We start from the raw sequence: 25,206 nt of genomic DNA, 5'->3' as shown, positions 1-25,206 counted from the left end.
TTGCAAAAGCTGCATCATGTATATTTGTGTTGTTCCTTGGGGGACTTAATGTCCAGAAACCAATGAATAATTACCTTCGTCCTTACATATTGTGCTTTCGTTGGTGACAATCATACCACAGGACATGCAATGAAGCAAGGGGCTGCTTTGTGATATTCTTGCCAGTGAAGGAAAAGAATGCCTTTTGGGGAAGGTTTTTGTAAAATTAACAACTTTCATGCTTCAGCTTAAAATCTAGAACTTGGTAATGGCCAGAAGAACGTAATTCTAGATTTTGTGCAATGAGAATTGCAAAAAGTCAAAACCAATAGAAAATCAATTTCCTCTTGAACTGACTGCAATTATGAAATGTCAGTGTGTATGACAAATATAATTATTAAAGGGTTTCTGAGTCTAAAAACATATTTTGGAGAGCGATTGAGGCATGACTCTGTTAAATCATTATGTTAAGCATTCTCATATTTGCACTGTTAACATTCTAGCTGCATTTAATTAAAGAGGTTGGAGCATATAGACAAAGGCTCATTCTGAGAGTACACAGTGATTAGCAGGCTGTTGAATGTTTAATATTTAGGGGTAAAGGCAGTATGATTTCACAGGGAAGAAAAATGCAGGCCATCTGTATGGAGCCCAAGATGGGGAATTCCGGGTACAATTTGTCAGAGTTGATTAAGTTGGCCACATCTGGGCTGTGAAAACCCTCCTATGGTTTGTGACATCCCAGTTTTTGTCCCAGGAACATAGAACACTACTATTTTCAGTATTCAATTGCATGTTTCCACTTTTGGTCCCACTGTTTCTCAAATCCAACAAGACCTAAAGAGATAGAAGAAATCAATATTTGCCATTCCTCAAACTAGCTTCCTGTTTGCTAACAGCACTGTCTTTCTCTCAGGCACTTGTCTCAGTCATATCTGATGTATTTCTTTCTTTGCCCTCTTCTTTTAGTCACCTCTATTTAGACCTGGAGTCCTGTAAATTTTTATGTCCAACTCTACCATTATTGCTGCCTCCCTTTCTCCTTTTGTGCCATGCTTAGATGACCTATCTAGTCTTACTACCACAAGTCTCATCCATCTGAATCCATCTTTTACTTAGCTGCCAGATTACTATTTAGATCCTGACATTCCCTGGATAAAAAAACCCTGTGCCTTGTCATTGCCTGCAAGACAAAAGAAGGTCAAGTATTTGGCCTGACTTTTAAAGCTTCCACTGTCCAATTCTGCCCAACCTTACCTCCCTGTACACAACAGCAAGTAAGTCTATTTCAGCTGGGCTGGTTTTCTCACAAGCTCCAAAGCACATCATACTTATTCCTACCTTCCTACCACTGTTTGTCCCCCCTGGTGCCACCAAGCACTTATTCACTTGAGCAGGGGTAAGGCCATCTCTGCTGGGATGGGTCTTGCATCTCAGGAACTAAGGCAAATCCAGAAACAGTGATAAGAAGCAGCTTGCTTGATGAAGTGCATTTCTACTCTTGTCACTTCAGTTCTGACTGATTAACAATTAGTTGATAATTCTCCACTGGTTTCCAGGTTGCCCTTATTATGTGTTTGGCTAACATGTTTCTGGTGTCTTGATGTTTTCCTACCTGCTTGCTTACTCTCTTGCTTCCTCCTTTCTACTTTCTGTTCATACCTTCACAGGTTATTCACCTGCACAGGAGCCCACATTTCTTCTGCCCTGAGTGCTCTGTGAATGTGCCTTATCCCTTGGTGATTTACATAAATTATCTAGTTTAATCCTCACAATGCTAAGAGGTACGTACTATTATCTCCAGTTGGTGGATGAGAAAACTGAGATTTATGCAGGTTAAATTATGTTCCCTAAGTCACACAGGTTATAAGTGGTGGAGTCAGGATTCAAACTCATGCAGTGACTCAAGGACTGGTGCTCTTACCTATGTCTTCTACATTTAACCAAAGCCCACTTTGAAAGCACACATCTCATCTCTTTGGAAAATGATAATTTCTCAGATCTCAGGTCCAGGTTATGTGGTTTTTATTTTTGGTGTGTTTACCATGTATGTGCCTAGTCTAGGTCTAAGCAAAAAGAAACCATCCAGTGAAATTTTTTTAGGAAAATGAAACATATTCAGAGGTTGAGCCATGTCAAGCAAATTATAGATGTTTTAATGGTCTAAGCCTGCCTGTCCAATACAGTAGCCAGTAGCTACATATGGTTATTGAAATTTAATTAAAATAGCTTGATTGTGGTAATTACTTCACAATGTATATGTATATCAACTCATCACATTGTACACCTTAAATATATACAAATTTTATTTGTCATTTATTTCTACCTCAATAAAACTGGAAAAAAATAAGTAAATAAAAAATTTAGTTTCTAAGGCACACTAGCCACATTGTAAGTGCTCAACAGCCACATGCAACTACATTTACATTAATTAAAATTAAATAAAATGAAAAATTGAGTTGCTCAGTCTTACTAGACATATGTCAAGCATTCAACCACCACATGTGGCTAGTGGCTGCTATGCTGGTAGCACAGACATAGAACATTTCCATCATCACAGAAAATTCTATTAGACAGTGCTGGCAATATCAGATTCTCAATTTCTTCCAATATAGCTTATCAATCCTTGTAGTCACAGATTAACAGTTACTTCCTAAATGCTCAGTAGGAGTTAATTGGTACCATGGTTAATAACCCAGGTACTGAAGCCAAAACCTGGAATTGCAACTTACAAGTTTTATGACCTTGAACAGGTCACTGAAATTCTCTGGTTTCAGTTTTCCCATCTGTAAAATGGAGATCATAATATTAACTACTTAATAAGGTTGTTTTAGGGTTAAAAGTTTAAAGTAATCACAATATTGTCTGGTATAAAGTAAGTGCTCAATAAATACTATTAGGCATTTTTTTTTATTTATATAATGTTCTCCTAATGAGATCTAGAACCATAGAAATAGAAGAATAGAATTTCTTATAACTCTTGCTTAATTTTATAATTTAGATATTATGGTTGCAAGTGAGTAGCAAGACACATTTAAACATTTTCTCCGGGACAAACTCGGGAAGTGCGTATCTGGATCTTTAATTAATAAAGTGTGGTATTAGGCACATGTTAAACTAGGTCACCAAGAACTTGCCGAACATTTTAAATTCAGCCACAGGGATTTAATTGAAAAATACTGCAAGGCTGGCTAATGAATGGACATGTGTGTTTCATTTAGTGCAGAAGCCTTTTACAAGTAAGCTCCTATGCCTGATCCTCATCCTCCAAGTGCTCTGTAATAATTGCAAAATTATTCCTGAAGTCCTCTTAGGACTATTAATGATTTTAGTTCTCTCGTCTGGTTGAGTCACACCAGTAGGCTTTGGACTATGGAATACATTTCTATGTATGTTCAACTCAGAGGAGTTTGGAACACTCAACTATTTTAAAGACGAAACTGATCTAACAATAACTAGAGGCACTGAATTTAAAGAACCAGGATACACATGTACCAGTGATAATACCAAGGGCTACAAAGAGCTGTTTAGTTGAACGATTGTGGTGGATTTTGAGAATACCCTCCTCCTGAAGTCAATGAACTCAGGTAGAAAAGAGAGATTTTGCTTCCTATGAGATAACTAATCTCTTCAAGCTGGTGTGAAACAATCCGAAAGATAAATGTAGCGCTGAGGTAGGAGAGGGTCACTGCCGGGATTCATTCAGTCTGAAAACTGTATCAGCTCTTGCGACCAAATGGGTAGCCATTGTTACTTCTAAAACTTTCTCACAACTGCTGATTTACTCATTTCACCCAGTAGAATTATTAGGCCCTTTTTCAAATCAGCTAATTTCCCGAGCATTGAGATTTTAGTGGTGAATACTGACAGCCTTATTTGGAATCTAATTATCGCTGTTATCTTTCTAGAAGATTCCTGCCTCTTAAAGAATAAAAATGTGATGCATACAGATATATCCCTGCTTGGGGTAATGCCATATATTCAACTACTTACTTTTCATTTCTCTTTCTAATTTTCACTTCTTCAGAGGTTATAATAAAGGAAATTCTTAGCGTAGCAAATTATTTAAATCTATGCAAAGAAAAAAATCGAGGACATATCTTTTTCATGTGGGATTTATACATGAGCTGTTATTTGAAGGACAAGGCATATTTCATGCTCTATTTTAATTTAAATTCTCTCCTGGCTATCTGACCAAGTATCTATGGACACAATATTTTTAAAGAGTTACAACCATAAGTTTTCATACACCATGAAGCTTCCCAAAAGCTTAAATTACTTCCATTAATACTTATACCCACTCCCTCTTTAGAGTAACAAAAGAAAAAGATCTATTTAACCACTAAAATAAGTCACTGAGGCCGTCTCTTCTAACCTGGTTTCCACCTCTGGTTCCTTAGAGAGTTGTTCACAATAAACAAGTCACAAAGACAGCCAGATGAAGAGATTACAGCAGCAGTCTTTTTATAATTGTTAAAGAAACAACCCTGAGGAAAAAGAAAACTCATTTCAAAAATGACTCAAATATAAAGACATGATTAGCAGTTCTACTTTTGAGATAACTATGAATTAAAGGAGGTTTCAGAGCAATCGAAATATATATATCCACACACACACATATTCAAAGTAAATACTATGTCTGTCGGAAAAGAAGTCTAAGTGCCATCATTTAACACTTTCATGATTAAAATATTTTAATAAAATGTTGCCACATTGCACAAAGATGTGTTAATTTATTATTTGGGTTAAAATAAGGCTTTTCACTTTAGCTGCTAATCTTGAGACTTTTAAAGTAATCGAAATGCCTCAGGAGGTAAACCGCCTTCCTTTATTCTATTATATTGGTCACCACATGAAGGACTCTGGTTATGGTGGCCATGGGACTTGTTACAACTTTGCTATTTGTGAATAGCTATGTGGTTTGATGTTTTCTTTAACGATCCAGTTACTTAGCTCTATGTTCCTTACTTTCTAGTTCTACATCACAATAATTTCTTCTATCACACGTTCCTTTTATCTCCTAAAATTTGAATAGCTAAGAATGTCATTGGGCTAATGTGCAGAGTGTTAAGATTTTTGCCTGGGTTTCTGGGCCTTTTGGAATAGATTTAATTCCACTGTAAAGAATCATCAAATACTTTCTTTTGGCATGACAAAAGTCAGGCACCTGTGTCATAGCTTGAACTTGAAAACATGACAGTGAAAACTGTAACATGTTATTAAAGTCAAATGTCAATTACTAAAAACAAGTATGTTTTATATATAAATAAATTAAACTACCTATAGAAAATACATTGAAGAGTAAACTAAAATCAAAATGCAAAATTCCAAATTCAAAGGCAAATTCTCTAACTACCTTGAATAGTTTTAATGTGCTCTGCTTTCTCTTGGTCAACTAAATTCTTCTGTTGTTGGTTCTCATAGAAATTAAAAAGCTTGATAAGGCATAAGTCATACTTTAGTAAACTTCCTATTATATTATATATATTTTAATATATATTTATATCTATATTTAGTAAACTTCCTATTATACATGAAATATTTTGCTTCCTAATGAATTTTAGTTGCACAATAGGTATGCCTCATTTCAGACCATTGCTTTGTGCCATATTATTTTGTACCATAAATCTCATCTTGAAAATCTCAATTACACAATATCATTTACAGTAATCAGTAAATAAGAAATGGAACAATTACTATTATTAATTGCATAGAAGTTGAGTGTACAGGAACTAGAAATAAATGGATGAACAAAAGTTGGAATTGGGCGTAAAGGAAATACACACACCAAAACACACATCCCCTAGAATGACGACTTGCCTATTATATCCAGCAATTTTAGGTCTGATATATGTTGCCTCCTTTGATCCATGGGAAAATTTCTTGATTCAAAATAGAAATTGTGCTTCTGTGAATCCCTTGAGTTGTTGCCTCAAGATCAACATTAGTAAGTGTTCAGAGGTTAAGAAATGCCTGTCTCTATATCTGCTGAATACCCACACATTATGCCACCAACCTTAAGGCATTAACCCTATTGTATCACATAAAAACACTTTCACATATGCAGAGTTCAGAGTAAACCGTTTTCTAAACTTAGGTAATTGATAGCAAATGTAGCCAGCGACAGGCTGTTGGGTGCCAGCCAACTCCTTCCTTCCTTCCTTCCTTCCTTCCTTCCTTCCTTCCTTCCTTCCTTCCTTTCTCTCAGCAAGTAGTTAGTACTGCTTATGCATCCTTCCAGCATTACATGAGAACACAACATATGATAAATGCCCACAAGAAATGAGAAATATTGAGTCAATGACTGTAAAAGAAAGAGAGGGTTGGATGGTGTTAGATTTCACCTGACAGAAAACAGTGTTCTTTGTTTTTTTTAAAAAAGTCTTTCCTGGTGCTTTCAGGAATGCGCAAGGGCAAATGCGAGTCTCTAGCTAACAGAACAGATTTTAAAATAATTGCTTTGGCTTTTGTTCCTCAATTTCAGGGTTGCGTTTCTGGACTGTATTATTAAATAGGCTCTTGTATTACATAAAGTAGAGATGAAGAAGCCTTGAAAGTTTGCTGCTATATACAGCTCTTGGGTTTTTCTTTTTCTTTGGTTTAAAGGAAATCATTTTCCATGTTTAGATTCTAGAGGTTTTTGTAACATGGTATTTCAGGAATATCAGCCAGTGTCATATCATATTTACTATGGAATTATTTGTAACTAAAAGAGTTTCTTGTCAGATTTATATTATGGACTTTTATGCCTGAGAAGGTCTTTGAAAGAACAGTATCTTATACAAATGCTTGAAATCGTTCCTTCTGCCTATTTTATCTCCTGAAATGCAACATAACACAGTCCTGTACATTTTATAAAAGAAAATCTGAGTTTCCTCAGTAGAAACAACAAATGTTTATTTTCTAATATCAAATAAGGCTTATCTAGCAACATTTTCCCAAACACAAAGTTACGAATGCACAAATTACCATGAGAATTGACAACTCTTGTAGGTTCCAAGAAAGTCATTTGTGCACCAAGTAGCCATTTATTACATGACACTAGTCATTGGACTGACCTAACACAGCTTCCTTGTGGCTGGCTCTAATTTACAACTTGATAGCAGCTGTCACAATGAAAGAATCAGGTACATTATCTGATTTGTTTCTGCCATCCCTGCACTCATGAGTCCATTAACAACAGGGATATGTGATTTTTAAATTACTGAATTAGTTATACTTCCATTAAAAGAATAGACTTACAAAGTAAAATAGAACAGCCTCTTAGAATATTCCCTTCCATTTCTCTGTACAGTTGGGTCCATTATTCGATTCAAAGAACATATACTGGGTACTGTTCTCAGCAAACAGGGGCCTTATCTGTTCTCTATTCCATTCCCATGCCTAAACCAAAACAAGGTCCACAGTAGGCACTTAGTAAACATGTGTTGGACTAATGAATATGTGACAGAATCAGTGAATAGTGCCCACTGCAGGGTCTCTCGGCCTGCCACAGATGCAGTGCCCACCTTGGGTTTCATGTTTGATACTCTTATGACAGTTTCCAGTCTTTGGGCTGCCTGGCAACTTAATAATTGGCAAGTTTGAAAAGAAGAAGCCCAGAAAGTTTGATATCACTGGTGTGTCTGGTCTATGAGTGCCCAAGGCTTAAATTTAAAAATACTAGCTGCTTTGCTGGCTTCCCCCACAACACCCTTTGGAGGGCATCTAAATCAAGATAACTTAACTTTTTGCTGATGAAAAATAACACAAATCTCATCAGTTCAAGTCAGTAGTAGTGGGCAGGTGAGACTTGATCATAGAAAATGTCAAAAATAAAACAAACGAGCATTTAAGAACCACTGACAAATCATGCTAGACCTATTGAGAGTGATATGGGAAACTGAAACTGTCTGAGGGCTTTGGTGTAACAATTATATATGCTGTGGCTACTTAACATCAATTATGTTTGACAATGCCAATTCAATACAATCTTATTTGCTATTTTATTCTACACTTAACAAAGTAGGGCTTCTCTGACCCCCCGCTGACTAAGTTAAGTCCCCTAGCCGAGTAAAGGCTTAGCACCCCATGCTTCTGTTATCCTAACACTTTGTCATAGTTTGTTATAATTATTTTAACTATGTTAAATTCCCTAAGGGCAAAAAATGTATATGCCTAGCTTACCCAATATAGTGAGTTGAATTATTAGGGTCTTTGCTAACTGGGGTAGCCTGAATATTAGGTTGCATAATTGGGACAAAAACACTCAGGTCTCACTTTTATACTTGATGTTAGAAGCATTCTCTAACACTTAGGGATAAAAAGTAGTATGAAATAATACAGAATCCCTGCCTTTGTCTCACCAACCTTTGCCTCTCCTCATTGGCAACATCTTTTAGAAATCTCTCTCTGGTTCTCATAGTCTATAAAATCTTAGAAGGTACCAGATGTTTGCAGGAGGCTGTCCCACACATCCTCAATTTTAAAGTAGATGTAAGATTTACTATAGCTATATAAATGTAATTCAGCCTTGACTTTTGTGTTCATGAGCTAGTTGTAATCTGCAACATGGCCTCTTGTGAAATAGAACAATTCTTATCTATGGAGCGTTGATAACAATGCCAAACACTCAAAATAACCACAGGATATCACTGAAGCGAGTTCTGCCCACAAACTGTTTCTCCCTCTAGGAGATTTTAATTTAACGTAAACATTTTTCAAGAAAACCATTTTGCATTTGGGCAGCATGCAAAAGTTAGGCTGGGATAAGTCTTGTATGAAAATACAGCAATACCTGGGATAAGTGCCTGAGCAGAGACTGTTAATGCCTTAAACCAGGGTTTTCTCCTACCGCACTGCATAGTTTCTAATAGTGACAATAGGCTAAAAGCCACTCTCCTGTTTCTTCTGATCCTGCCTAGCTCAGGGGTGCCACGTAATACACCATTCATTTGGATGCAGCAGGTGGAATCTGGGTTGTGCTTTATCCTGGGGAACGCCATACACTACTTACTACAAAGCAAGTGAAGGGGCGGGCCTGAGGCTGATGAGGATTTTTAAGTACTCTAAAATAGGTCTAGCAGCATTTTTTCAATGTTGTAAGGAAGTTTTCAAAGAAAAGTTCTTCATGTAAAAATGGAGTTTCTTTTTCTTATAACAGTTACTTGGTAAGAATCTTTTGAGCAATTCCTCTGTGCAGGGAACTGAGTTAAACTTCCTGGAGGAGGACTTTGAAAATGCATCCTAAATAGACTCCTGATTTTTTTGAAGAACACACACACACACACACACACATGCGCGCACACACACACGCACACACATACACTCACACGCACATGCACATGCACACACGCACACACACATGCACGCACACACGCACACACACCCCAACTACAGAACTTCAGTAGTGGCTGGAATACCACAGAAGTTTTTACTGGAATGCTTAAAACACTTAACTTTCTTTTGACATGATCCAGACACCGACTGAACTCTAAACAGTCACTAACCACTTTCAATTTATTTGTGGCATTGTAAAGACTGGGAGGATGTGCCCCCAGTTTGACTCTTGTTTTTATTGACGGTCGATTGCATACCACTGTTCACATTTTAGATAGGCACATTATAATTAAAGAAAAACATCTATAAAATGTACAAACTGGGACATTTGTGTAGCTAGCAGGGAAGGTACATGCAACTGACAGCAACAGGAGTGAAGGTTTTGATGAAGAGATGCCAGAAGCCCAAAGTGATGGGCTGCAGGTGCTGCCCAGAGAGAGGGCTATTATATATAATTTTTGTTGGATTACCGATTTGCTCGCTGATCTTTGCTGCTGCATTTATGAACACTGTAACACTGTCATCTGAGATGTATCTGTGTGGAAAATGGAGTTGGCACATTTGACTAATTCATGCCATAAATTTGTGAACTAACACTTCACACCCAGACAAGTATTAGCAAGAACACATTTTTCTCCATAAGTCTGTATTGGTGGTCAATTCTCAATGCCACAGCAGAACCCAAAGAAGGAAAACTGGAAGAATTTTCTCAAAGACATCTAGGACTAATAAAAAAAAGACACAGAGGGGACAGGCACGGTGGCTCACACCTGCAATCCCAGCACTTTGGGAGGCCGAGGCGGGCAGATCACGAGGTCAGGAAATCGAGACCATCCTGGCTAACACGGTGAAAACCCGTCTCTACTAAAACTACAAAAAAAATAGCCTGGTGTGGTGTCGGGCGCCTGTAGTCCCAGCTCCTCGGGAGGCTGAGGCTGAGACAGGAGAATGGCATGAACCCGGGAGGCGGAGCTTGCAGTGAGCCGAGATCGTGCCATTGCACTCCAGCCTGGGCGACAGAGCAAGACTCCATCTCAAAAAAAAAAAAAAAAAAAAAAAAAGAGACGGGAAGAAAGGGTATGAAATACGTTCATATAGGACGAACCACCACGCTTGCTTTTCATTAAAGTATATCCAGCAACACATACTGGGTTCAAATTTTAGTTTTGAATCCAGTGATTTTCCAGACATTCAATTTCACATCAAATCGGTATCTAGGAAACTCAATTGATCGAAAGCATAAGGATTTGTTTTCCGTTAAAACAGCCAGTAAGCACTGAGGACAAAAAGCCAATTAAGAAGTCACTGCTGCTCTTACAAGTTAAAAAGCCTATATTCTCATTCTTAATCATGTCCTGCTCTAAGTAACAAAATCCACATGCCCATCTTCTTCAATAACTTGCAGGCTGACTGAAGCCAACTGAACTGTGCTAGGAATTAGGGCATTTCAACTAAAAATATGGATGACTATATGACTCCAAATGATGCTATGAGGTTTAATCTGACTTTAAAATAAGCAGATCTTTTTAGATTTCTTGATGAGTGTACCTTTTTATCAGCATTAGTTGGGTATTCTGTCTTTGCTAAAAAATCTAAATCTTCTAAGATCAAGTTTATTTTTAAAAATTCATAACCCCTTCACAATTTTAGCAAAGAACAAAAATCTTAGTAAAGAATCATGTCATTTTGTGTCAGAAGGATACCTTAATGATTAACTTTTAAAAATTCCTTCATTTTTCAAATAAAGTAACTCATGATCATACAAACAGATTTTGTCCTCCCACTGTGGGGAGAGGTAACGGCACTTCAATTTATTCTTTCTGAAATAAAACCATTTCCTCTGGCCTTTCTAAGCAAAATGGTGAATTAGCCAATGGGTTTCATTATCAGAGCTGAGGCCTGTTAACCTAAGCACATCTTTGTACAGTGAGCTTCAGTTTCTCTGAATTCTAACATCTTTTTTCTATCCTATGCAAATCTTAGTTGTCAGAACACTTTACTCGTGCATGCTCGTTTAGGGGTTTGCATAAATGACGAAGGCCCTCAGAGGCTGACAAATGCCACTGCTATTTTCACCACTCTGCTTGTCACTGTGTAATTGCAGTAAATGCAATTGAAAGTACTTTTATTTGAAGGCTATTTGACAGAGGGGGAGAAAACACATTTACTCTTTCAAGGCCTGTGTATTTTCCTGGGAGAAGCCTGCCTATGAAATTTGTCCTTTTATCCTTGGATGGCAATTTGGGAACTATCTTTGGGCCATGCAACCACTTGAATGATTTCTGCAACCCAAGAACAGAGCCTTGATTCAAAGACCTTCCCCTCCATTCTCCCCACCTCCCTGCCTCCTGCCTTCTAGAGACTGGAAGGCTGTTTCATGCTTGTGTGCTGAAAGCCTTCTTTTCCACAGAATGAAATAGAAAATTTGCATATTTTAGCCAAAGTATTGATCTATTTTCATTCTAGGAGTTCAAGGAAAGAATTGTTTGCTAATATTTGGGGCTATGTTGAGGTAATACAAATAAAAAACAAATAGTACAGTGGACTTTTTTTTACAAGATTCTTTTCTAAAGCGTCCTTTCTCATGGGAGTGCATGGAACTTCAACAAGATTACTTTTGTTTTCATCAGAGAGAACAGTTAGCTCAATATAGCTGGGTTGCACAATCTTTAACAGGACTGTCCCATATAATATACAGTAAAAACAAAAGGAAAATATAAAATAATGTTTATAATTTGCTAAACATGGTTTTAAAAACCATCCTAGTCTCTAAAAGTCATCATAACATTTTTTTTTTTTTTTTTTTTTGAGACAGGGTCCGACTCTGTCACCCAGGCAGGAGTGCAGTGGCGCAATCACAGCTCACTGTAGCCTCAACCTCCGAAGCTCAAGCAATCCTCTCACCTCAGTCTTCTAAACAGCTGGGACCATAGATGTGTGCTACCACACCCAGCTTATTTTTTATTTTTTGTAAAGATGGGAATCTCACTATGTTGTCCAGGCTGGCCTCAAACTCCTGGGCTCAAGCAATCCATCTGCACTGGCCTCCCAAAGTGCTGGGATTACAGATGTGAACCACTGTGTCTGGTTTCTTATAACTTCTGACCCACCCATCAAGCCCCATAAACACTTGCTGTTGTCCCGTCTCTGTTCTCGGATCCATTTAAACACTTCTTACCTATAAACAGATTCCACTCTGTGTCGAGGTCAGCCTGATTTGCCAAGCAGCCCTTCATGACGTTGAGACAGTAGTTGTTGCAGGGCCTCACAGTGGGAAGCCCCCGACAGTATGGGCAGTACAGCATCTTCATGAGGGCACGGATACACCCTGGGGTTGGGCTGACCTGCAGATTTATTGCAAAGAAAAAGAAAATCAAAAATAAGAACGATAAAGAGGAGGAAAAAAAAGACAAAATAGCAGTGATAAACCACAAGCAGAATCTTAACCCTTTGTAATTACTGATCTTGAATCCATCCAATTCCTGTTGAATTCTTCTGCTTGGCATAGTAATAACTTTTTTGCATGTCCCTGTCAACATTTTCATATCGATGTCATTGTAATTCAGCCCTAAAGCCTAGACACTGTTTCATTGCCATAGAAGATGGAATGAGATAATGCATGTGAAAGCAATTTGCAAAGTTAAAAGCCCCATAAAAATGTAGGTATTATTAAAGTTTAATGTGACACCTTTAGAAAATTTTCCAACTGGTTATTTGACCCTGTTTCTAAAGGAGGTTGGCAGATATATTTCCTTTGTACATAACGTTTCTTCAAAGATCAATATCAACTTGTCTGAGATCTCTAAGATCCAGGCCTGCTTAGAAGCAACGGAACTGCCAAGGTACCATCTTTGGGCATCTGCAGCTTTTGCACTTCTGGAAGATTCATGGAAAATTTCAAGGACCAGTGTTAAATGTGAGAAGCAATCCTTGCAGTAATTCAGAGGAGCTACGTATCCACTGACAATGAAATCCTATTTGCTCTGGATCAGAAAATCAGGGCTCCTCAATTAATCAATTCTAAACCAATAAGGGCTTCTTTAAGACTCATTAAGAATTCTAATTTGACTTCGAGAGGAAGGAATATTTAAGACAGGATATGGTCCCCACCCAAATCTCATCGTGAATTGTAGTTTCCATAATCCCCACATCATGGGAGGTGAATCATGGGGGCAGTTACTCTCATCCTGCTATTCTTGTGATAGTGAGGGAGTTCTCACCAGATCTGATGGTTTTATAGGGGGCTTTTACTCCTTTTGCTTGGCACTTCTCCTCGCTGCCACCATGTGAAGAAGGATGTGTTTGCTTCCCCTTCTGCCATGATTGTAGTTTCTTGAGACCTCCCCAGCCATGCTGCACTGTGCATCAATTAAACTTCTTTCCTTTAAAAAATTATACTCTCGGGCAGTTCTTTATAGTAGTATGTGAGAATGAACTCATACAAGATAGTGGAGACCAAAATTAGAAAGCAAATACAGAAAACTACTCTTATTCATGACTAGATGTAAAAATTGTTGACATATTCATTTGGTTGGTTCCATATCACTTTGATGTTTTAGTCAAGTAACTATACATTGCTGTACTTGCATTCTAGATCTGAGGAAAAAAATCTAATTTGTATCATTTGGCCCTCTTGGAGAGTGGTGGACTTGAGCTCACAGGTAACAAGAACATTCAGATGCTGAAGAAACATAGCACCAGTGTATTGATGGAACAACAAGAAATATTTCCACATAAATGGATACTTTCAATTACTATAGCTATTTCTCTATGATTCTATCCCTTACTTAGGATCAATTTTGAGATTTTTAATGCAAGCCTTTGGTTTCTGTAACATTTTCTTAATTTTACCCAGTATGTTGACAAAATCACTAAAAAATTATTTTAGGAAATAAAGCTGTCTATTTAGGCACTAAAATTTCTAGTTGTCCTTTTGAGTTTTTTTGCGTTTTCTTTCCAAAATTTTATGAAAGTTTTCAAACATGCAGAATAGGTGAAAGACTTTTACAGTTCACAGCCACATTTCCTAGATGGTACAATTTACATTTTTTCTACATTTGCTTTTTCACACATCTGTCCATCCTTCTACCCATCCTCATTTTTCATGCCAAAGTAATATACTTTAATTTTTTTATCCCAGAGTAATATCTTTTTCATTTTTACTTTTCCTTATAATTCAATACTGGCTTGAATAAAATTGAATCAACATGATCAACAATAGAAAGTCAGTGAGTAAAATACTGTAAGTCAAATAAGTGAAGTAAAATATAATTGGCCTTTCTTTATAAAGGTATTCATAGAAGGGTTTCCTATCGATTAATTCTAAAACTCATTTTCCAACAACAAAACAGAAACAATAAATGGGTATAAAGGTGAGGAGTCTGTTGACTTTTCTTTTAAGGATATATTAATGCCATTATGTAATCTCCAGACAGGCTATTTTGTAGATAGAGCCAAATTTGTCCAAGGCCATACCATGCTGAATGCACCCAATCTCACCTGATCTTGGAAGCTAAGGAGGGTTGGGCCTGGTTAGTACTTGGATGGGAGATAGTGCCAAGTTTTACCCGTAACTGAGCAGCACTGTTTCAGAATTTTCCTTTATCACATGTGTCCCAAGCCATTCACAAAAAAAGAAAAAAAAAAACAGGAAAAAGAATTTTGCATTCCTCAGACAATATTAACGTGAAATTTAAAATTCTTACACATTTTCCTTATTGGCATGGTTGCTATCTTGCAAACTTACTGGGAATGGTTACTAACTTGCAAACCTTTACCACAGGATTTTATTTTCTACAGCCTTGCAATTTTTCTCCTGACTGATGCTTTTCTCCAAATACTACCCAGCTTTCACTTGGGCTAACTAAGGTATTTCTACGTTTGAATCTGTTGGGTTTTGGTTATCTCACCATTGGTATTAAATGATGCTGTGCTTCTCACTCAGTGTTCTGGTATTAGAACCTAGAGCATTTGCCAATATTGGGGATATAAATTTGAGATCTCTTGGACGCCAAGGACTGTCTCATTCATTTTTATAACTTTCACTGCTACGCATTTTATAACCTTGTGCTATGCACAACATGCACATCATATAAGGTATTACAATGATGACTTGGGTATTTGTTAAGTGCTTATTGAATCAAATGCTCTATTGTGCTTCCCCATTTCTTGGCCACATTGATATTCAAATTAAAAAAAAGAACAAGATGATTTTATACATCTTAGCATTCAATTGTTGCTTTTTAACTTTGTTTTCAAAGGCTATTGATTGCATTCATTCCAAAGCTTTTCATTTGTTTTTTTCATTGTGTTGGAACCAGTACTATTTTCTCAGTCCGACATTTCAGAAGAGTCTCCAACTTGGGGTAGCAACCAACAGAGAAAATTGAACAGCCTTAATAATCTGAAAGAACAATGTTGTTCAAGTTAAATGTGGGTCTCCGAGTACTTCTGGAAATGATATCCTTCCTGGTCAAATAAAGGGCAGTTGAAGAAGAAGAAAATGGAGCACAGGGGATCAGAGTTGAAGCTTTCATGTTCACAAATCACATCTTTTGAGCTTACACAACGGCATGCTTGAATTAAAATAAAAATCATCACTTCAAACTGAAGACTTTTAAAAGTAAGCTTCTGAAAATGTTGCTTTAAATGCCAGTTGTGTGAGGAGACATCTCTATTTTTCATAGTGTTTTATACTTGCACAATAGATACTCTTTAAAAATCTTTTCATTTTGAAATTAATATAAGCTCAAAAATAATTAAAAAAATAATAACTCCTGTGTATCCTTCCTTCAACTTGCCTCAATAGTGACATCTTATATAGCTGTTGTGTAATATAAAAATGAGGAAAGTGACATTAGTACATTGCTATTAACTAGTCTGTAGACCTCATTCAGATTTTAGAGTTTATGAACCTGTATTCACTTGTGTGTGTGTGTGTGTGTGTGTGTGTCTATACACAGTTCTATGCTATTTTATTTCATGTATTCATTTGTGGAACCACCACCACCACAATCAACATACAGAACTGTTCTATCACCATAAAAGAACTCCCTTTTGCTACCTTCGCCTCATCTAATGTCCCCATCACCTGGCAACCACTAATCTATTTTCCAACTCTATAATTTTGTCATTTCAAGAATTCCATATAAACAAAACCATACAATATGTAACCTTTTGAGCTTGACTTTTTTTTCTGAGCATAATGCCCTCAAGGTCCATCCAACTTGTTGCATATATTAATAGTTCATCTCTTTTTATTGCTGAGTAGCATTCCATTATTTGGATGTATCAGAATTTATTTAACCACTCTCCCACTGAAGGATATCTGGGTTGTTTCCATTACTTTCTTATTAGGAATAAAGTTGCTATGCGGATTTATGTACAAGTTTTTGTAGAAATATAAATTTTCATTTCTCTGAAAGAAATGCCCAAGGGTGCAATTGCTGGATCACATGGTGGTAAGAGTATGTTTCGTTTTGTAAGAAATTGCTAAACTGTTTCCAGCTTGTTTGTAACATTTTACATTTCTACCAGCAATATGTGAGACCTCCAGTTTTATCCAAATTTTTACAGTGTATGTGACTGTCACTATTTTAGCCTTTCCATGGGTGTATCATGTACTTTTAAGTTTATCATGAGTTTCCTCTGGATAATATTTATACCAGTATTTAAGTTGAGTAGATGTCAATGATCCAAAATGATCCACCAACTGGTTTGTGTAAAACATCCAACATTAAAAAAAAACTCTGAAAAATCAGATAAGTCTATATGTTTAGCAAAACCAAAATAAAGAAAAGAGTTCTAAAAACTCATACTTAAAATTTAAAATAGAATAACACCTCAAGCTTAGAGTGCTTATGTGGACTATTTGTAAATGTATGGACCTTTAGAAAAAAAATTACTGAAAAAAATGTGTTCTTTTAGCAACAATAAAGAACACAATCCCTCTTTAGAAATAAAAAGCTGAGATTATTTTTTTAGTTGGTAATGTGGATTTTTGTTTATTTTTTAAATAATGTAGCTGTAACTTTCCAGATAGTCATAGTAAACTGGGAAATAAACTTGGGTCAAAGAATAAGCTGATGATGACAACATTATTTTTAATACTTATTTGAGCTCTCACCTAACTTTTACATGCTATTCATAATCTTTTATCAAGGACTTAAGTAGACATTTCTCCAAAGATGACACAAAAATGGCCAACAGGAACATGAAAAGGTTCCCAACATCATTAGTCATCAGAGGAATGCACTATGAGATGCCATCTCACACCTGTTAGGATAAAAGCAGATGATAACAAGTGTTGGCAAGGGTGTGGAGAAAAATGGAACCCTTGTACATTGTTGGTGAGAAAAGGGATTGAGGTGGCCATTAAAGAAAACAATATGGAGGTTCCTAAAGAAACTAAAAATAAAAACCAGTATAAAGTCCAATAATCCCTTTTCTGGTTATATATACCCAAAGGAAATGAAATCACCACCTTGTAAAGATATCTGCACTTCCATGTTTATTGCAGCTTTATTCACAATAGCCAAGATATTAAAATAACACAGGTGTGCATCATGGAAAGAATGGATAAAGAAGTTGGTATATATGCACAATAAAATATTATTGAGTCTTAAAAAAAGGAGTTCCTGCCATCTGCCACAACATGAATGGACATATAGGACATTATCCTAAGTGAAAAAAGCCAGACACAGAAAGAAAAATATTGCATGATTTCAAATATTTGTGGCATCTGGGGAAAAAGGGTCAATTATATAGAGATAGAGAATACAATGGTGGTTACAAGGGTTAGGATTGGGTCAGGAAATGGGGATATATAAGTCAAGGATGAAAAGTAGCAATTATGTAGGATGAACAATTTGAAAGATCTAATGTACAAAATGAAGACTATATTTAACACTAGTGTACTGTATTCAGGACTTTTGCTAAAGAAAAAGATTACAGCTATTCTCTGAGAGGGGATGGGTGACTGGGTAAGATGATGGGTATATTAATTTGTTCCACTACAGTAACCATTTTGCTATGTCCATGTATCTTAAACATCATTGTATATACCTTAAAGATACACAGTAAAATTTATTTTGAAAACAATAATCTTTTACAATATTAGTTGGGAAAAAAGAAAATAGTCAATTGTTCCAATTTAATTTTCCCACTACTGAAAAGACAGACACAAGTTTGTGAGCCAACTAAGTGAGATTTTGATAAGAATTCATTACATCTTGGATTTAGTTATTTTTTAATTTTCTGTTTGTGTATAAAGATTGACATACATTATTATTTTGTAATTGATATTACAGTTTACTAGTCTTGAAAATATAGTAAAATTTATAACCAACGATCCTTGTAAAATAAACAAAAAGTAAATAAAATAACAAAAATCATTGAGTTCTTCATTTGGAAACTCACTAATTTTTTTTTTTTTATGGCTAAAGTGCAACACATTGAAACATAACAAGGAATACAAAAAGAACCCTTAATAAAGCTGTATCGTGGGGTAGGACAGAGACTTATCTACCTGGCTAGCCATGTATGTCAAAATGTTTTAGCAAGTAATTCTTATGTTTTCTAAACGGGACTTGAGGTATAGCATGTTCTTAGCCATGTAATAATATTTCATTTCATGTCTCTAATACACTTAAGATTTCTATATCTGGACCAGCATTGATGCATGGATGCTCACATTAGCTATTCCTAATAGTAGCCAATGTAACACGTGACTGTTTCTTAAAATATTAAATAAGCAGGAAAATATGTGAAAGTTATAAGTATATATATATGTATATATATATACACAATGAACATACACCTAGCAGATGCTTGTTTCTATGAAAATCATATAACCAAAATAATCAAATAAACATATCTATCTTCTGCTCTCAAAAGATAGATAAGTTAATGTAAGTAAAACATTCAGCTAGAATACATTCTAAATGTCCTTCTGGGCAAGAGTTGATGCTTTCTTCCACAGTTTCTAATGTACAGTCATATTAAATGATGACTCATAAGAGTGATAATGAGTCATAATATGTCACTTAAGATGACTCTTGTGATTATGATCTTTTGATTTTCCTCATAATCTTATATCACCAGATCCTAAAGAATGATTAAATTACATGTAAAGTCTCTTTTGTGTTAAGTATTTCTGATTTTGATTCTTTAATAGTAACCTATAAATAGGCTTTGTAGTAAGCTCATGGGAAATTAAATTTATTTCATCTTTATTCATTTGTGCAACCTTCATTCATCCATTTAAGGGATGAAAGAAGAAACCTAGTGCCATTATTGGGATGCCCAGAATATGTTCATGTTCAGTCATTTGAGGGAAATAATTATTATCTTGGGGAAATGCAATGTAAAGGGAACCCATAAAAGGACAATTAGCTTAGAACTGAGAAGCCAGAGTAGACAGGGAGGGCTCTTGAAGGAAGGCATGTAACAGACGTCTGTAAGATAAGCATGGAAGATGAGTGATGTCACACAAATGGCAGACACAGTGCCAAGAATTAGTCCCGCCACTGAAGAAAAGAGCAAAACTAGCAAAAAATGACATGACAGAATCAACTTTTCAGAACACTAGAATCTAATAAAAACATACAGCAACCAGAAGAGCACTTAGTCAAGAAAGAGACTGATAAATTTCAGTCGAAAAAGCATTACTAAATTTCAAGTCTTAAATCTGAAAAGACTGCAATCGTACAAAGTATATTCTCTGACCACAAAGGAATGAAGCTAGAAATCAGTAACAGAGGGAAAACTGAAAAGTTCACAAGGACGTGAAAATTAAACCACATACGTTTCATACAAACAATGGGTTAAGGAATAAATCACTAGGGAAAATAGAAAATACTTAGATGAATGAAAATGAAAACACAACATGCCAAAACTTATAGCCATAAATGCCTATGTTAAAAGAGAAGAAAGATTTCAAATCAATAACTTCACTTTATACCTTAAGGAACTAGAAGAAAAGGAAAAAACTAAGCCCAAAGCTAGTGGAAGAAAATAAATAATAAAGATTAGAGTGAAAATAAACAAAAAAAGCAAATAGAGAAACAGCAGAGAAAGTCAATGGAACCAACAACTGGTTCTTTGAAAAGATCAACCAAATCGACCAATTTTCAGCTAGGCTGACTATCAAAGAGAGAAAAGAAAAAGTAACTAAAATCAGAAGTGAAAGAAGGAACATTACTCTCAATCTTACAGAGATAAAGATGATTATATAAAAATGCTATGAACAGTTGTATGCTGTGGTGGATTAAATAGCATCCTGACAAAATGCATGTCCATCCAGAGCCTACAAATGAGACTTTATTAGGAAATAGGGTCTTTGCCAATATAAATAAAGTAAGGATCTAGATAAGATCGTACTTCATTAGGATAAGCCCTAAATCCAGTGAAAGTGTCCCTGTAAGAGACAGAAAAGGACACTCAGAGACACAAAGAAGAAGATGATGTGAAGATTGAGGCAGTGACTGGAGCAATGCATTGATAAGCAAGAAATAACAAGGATTACTGGCAACCACCCGCCAGAAGCGGGAGAGAGGCATGGGACAGTGTTTCCCTCCAAGCATCCAGAAAGAACCACCTGACAACCTGAGTTCCGACTTCTTGGCTTCTGACAATCTGATTTCAGACTTCTAAGCTCCTGAACTATGAAATAGTTTCTGTTGTTTTCAGCCACTCAGTTTGTGGTAATATAATATATACACCCACAAATTATATAACCTTAATACAAAAAATCCCTGGAAAGATACACCCTACCAAGACTGAATCATGAAGAAATAAAAAACATGAATAGACCTATAACAAATAAAGACATGGAGTCAGTAATAAAACACCTCCGGACAAAGAAAAACTCTGGACCAGATGGCTTAACTCGTACATTCTACCAAACATTAAAGAAGAATCAAGAAAAATCCTTCTTAAACTCTTCCAAAAAACAGAAGATGAGGTAACACTTCCTAACTCATTCTGAGAGCAGCATTACCTGATACCAAAGCCAGACAAAGACATAATAAGGAAAGAAAACTGCAGACCAGCAGTCTCCAATCTTTTTGGCACAAGTTTCGTGGAAGACAATTTTTCCGTGGACAGGCGTGGGGGTGGGGGAATGGTTGTGGGATGAAACTGCTCCACCTCAGATCATCAAGCATTAGTTAGATTCTCATAAGGAGCACGCAACCTAGATCCCTTGCATATGCAGTTCACAATAGGGTCCACACTCCTGTAAGAATCTATTGCCCCACTGATCTGACAGGAGGTGGAGCTCAGGTGGTAATGCTCACTCATCAGGTGCTCATCTCCTGCTGTGTGACCCCGTTCCTAACAGGCCACAGTCCACGGCTGGGGGGTTGGGGACCCCTGCTATAGACAAATACCCCTTATATATGTTGATTAAAAAGTCTTTAACAAAACACTATCAAAGCGAATCCAAGAGCATATTAAAAGGATTATACAGCCCGGTGTAGTGGCTCATGCCTGTAATCCCAGAATTTTGGGAGGCCGAGGCAGCAGGATCACCTGAGGTCAGGAGTTCGAGACCAGCCTGGCCAATGTGGTGAAACCCCATCTCTACTAAAAACAAAAACAATTAGCCGGATGTGGTGGCGTGTGCCTGTAGGTACAATTACTCGGGAGGCTGAGGCAGGAGAATTGCTTGAACCTGGGAGGCAGAGGTTGCAGTGAGCGGAGATCGCACCACTGCACTCCAGCCTGAGCAACAGAGTGAGACTTCATCTCAAAAAAAAAAAAAAAAAAAAAAAAGAAGGATTATACTACACAGTAACCAAATGAGATTTCTCCCAGAAAGTTAAGGGTGATTCAACATAAGAAACTGTCAATATAATACGTGTCTAGTAAGAGAACAAAGGAAAAACACACACAATCATCTAAATTATGCAGAAAAGAAATTTAATGAAATCCACCACACTTTTATGATAAAAATATACAGAAAAGTAGGAACAGAAGGGAATTCTCTAAACATGATAATGGACATTTATGAAAACTCACAGCTAACATCATATTCAATGATATAAGACTGAAAGATTTCTCTCTAAGATAAGGACAAGGAAGCTTGCTTTCATCACTGCTATTTAACACTGTATTGAAAATTGTAGCTACTTTGGGAGGCTGAGGCGGGTGGACCACAAGGTCAGGAGTTCAAGACCAGCCTAGCCAAGATGGTGAAACACCATCTCTACTAAAAATACAAAAATTTGCCGGGTGTGGTGGTGGGTGCCTGTAATCCCAGCTACTCGGAAGGCTGAGACAGAGAATTGCTTGAACTTGGGAGGCAGAGGTTGCAGTGAGCCAAGGTGGTGCCACTGCACTCCAGCCTGGGTGACAGAGCGAGACTCTGTCTCAAAAAATAAAAACAACAAGAACAACAACAATAAAAACTCTCTCTGCTCACAGATTACATGATCCTATAACATATGGTTTGGCTGTGTCCCCACCCAAATCTCACCTTGAATTGTAAAACTCCCCACCTATCAAGGGCAGGCCTAGGAGATAATTTTGAATCATGGGGATGGTTTTCCCCATACTGTTCTCATGGTAGTGAATAAGTCTCACAAGATCTGATGGTTTTATAAGTGGGACTTCCCTGAACAAGCTCTCTTGCCTGCCACCATGTAAGATGTACCGTTGCTTCTCTTTTGCCTTCTGCCATGACTGTGAGGCCTCCCCAGCAATGTGAGTCCATTAAACCTCTTTCCTTTATAAATTACCCAGTCATACTTCTTCATGGCAGTATAAAAATGGACTAATACAGTGTATATAGGAAATCCCAAAGAATCCATAAAAAAACCTTCTGGAGCTAATAAATAAATCTAGCAAAGTTACAGGGTACAAGATTAACCACACAAAAATATGCTGGGTTTCTATACAGTAGCAATGAACAATGGGAAAAGAAAGTTAAGAAAACTGGCCAGGCACGGTGGCTTAAACCTGTAATTCCAGCACTTTGGGAGGCCAAGGCGGGTGGATCACGAGTTCAGGAGTTCAAGACCAGCCTGGCCAACATGGTGAAACCCCATCTCTACTAAAAATACAAAAATTAGCTGGGCATGGTGGCGGGCACCTGTAATCCCAGCTACTCGGGAGGTTGAGAGAGCAGAATCGTTTGAACCCAGGAGGCGGAGGTTGCAGTGAGCTGAGATCGCACCATTGCACTCCTGCCTGGGCAAAAAGAGCGAAACTCCATCTCAAAAAAAAAAAAGAAAACTGTTTCATTAGCATCTTAAAAATACCTGGGAATAAATCAACTAATAAATGATAGAATTTTACATGGAAAACTACAGAACATTGCTGAAGGAAATTACAAATGACCTAATTCAATGGAAATACATCCCATGTTTATGGACTAGAAGACATATTTTGTTAAAATAGCAATACTACTTAAAGCAATTTATAGATTCACTGCAATCTCTTTCAAAATTCTAACAGCTTTCCCTCAAGTTCATATAAAATTGCAAATGCCCAAACAGTCAAACAATCTTGAAAAAGAGGAGCTACGTTGGAGGACTCACATTTCCTGATTTCAAATGCACTACAAAGCTAAAGTAACTAATATGGTATAGTACTACCTAGCAATGCCACTTCTGGGTATTTATTCCAAAAAATTGAAAACAGGTTCTCAGAGAACATTGAAAACTATGCTTCAATTGTTACTGTGTGAGCTCCGTCTCCTGTCAGATCAGTGGAGGCATTAGATTCTCATTCACTGAAACATTATTCACAATAGCTAAGAGGTACAAACATCTTAAATGTCCATCAATGAATGAATGAGAAAAAATACGGTATATAATAAATGGAATATTATTCAGCTTTAAAAAAGAAAGAAATCCTATCATATGCTACATCATGAGTGAACCTCGAGGGCATTATGCCACGTAAAATAAGCCAGTCACAAAAGGACAGATACGGCATGATTCTACTTACATGAGGTATCTAGAGTAGAAAAACTCATGGAAGCAGAGATCACAATGACGGTTACCTGGGGATAGGGGATGAAGAAAATGGGAGTTGCTGTTCAATGGATATAGAGTTTCAGTCATGCAAGATGGAAATATTCTAGAGATGTACTGTATGACAATGTGTAGATAGTTAACAACAATGTACTGTCAAAAAATTCTAAGAGTGTTATGCATTTTTGTAAAATAGCAACAATGACACAGTGGTACTGGTGTAAGAACAGACATACAGATCAGTGAAATAGAACTGAGACACCAGAAATGAACCCACACATTTATGGCCAATTGATTTTCAACAAGCGTGCAAAGACCATTCAAGGAGGAAAGGATAATATCCTCACCAACTCATATTGAGTCAACTGGATATCTGCATGCAAAAAAATGCAGCTGGATCCTACCCTACCTCATACCATCTACAAAAACTAACTCTAAATGGATCTATGACCTAAATATAAGAGCAAATGAAAGAAACATATGGGGTAAATCTTGATGATCTTGGATTTAAGAATGAATTCTTAGTATGACACCAAAAGAAAAAATAAATAGGACTTCATAAAAATGCATAAAAATGAAAACTTTTGTGTATCAAAGGACACTGTCAGGAAAGTAAAATGATAACCAATAGATGGGAGAAAATATTTGTAAATCATATATCTGATAAGAGTCTAGTATCCAGCATATACACAACTCCACAAAAAAAGGACAAACAACCCTGTTAAAGAACAGGCAAAAGATTTGAGTAGACATTTTTCCAAAGAACATACGCAAATGGCTAACAGACTCAACAAAACATGCTCAACATCATTAATTATTAGGGAAATGCAAATCAAAATATGATACTGCTTCATATCATTAAGATGACAATAATAAAAAAGACAGATAATAACCAGTGTGGGTGTACATGTGAAGACATTGAAACATTTAT

The 25,206-nt window shown here is 36.6% G+C and overlaps 1 protein-coding gene across 2 annotated transcripts in view; it reads right to left on the bottom strand.

Annotated features, from left to right (window-relative positions):
- GPC6 (glypican 6) overlaps positions 1-25,206 on the bottom strand; it is a 1,199,462-nt gene that overhangs the window by 376,060 nt on the left and 798,196 nt on the right. For both annotated transcript variants that reach the window (XM_055360577.2, XM_004054645.5), the window contains one exon: positions 12,476-12,641. In XM_055360577.2, the coding sequence (XP_055216552.2) occupies positions 12,476-12,641 (166 nt within the window). The remainder of the gene's footprint in view (positions 1-12,475; positions 12,642-25,206) is intronic.

The sequence above is a fragment of the Gorilla gorilla genome, chromosome 14, assembly GCF_029281585.2.
Source record: "Gorilla gorilla gorilla isolate KB3781 chromosome 14, NHGRI_mGorGor1-v2.1_pri, whole genome shotgun sequence".
Taxonomy (NCBI): Eukaryota; Metazoa; Chordata; class Mammalia; order Primates; family Hominidae; genus Gorilla; species Gorilla gorilla.
This window is presented reverse-complemented; position numbering and strand designations above follow the sequence as displayed.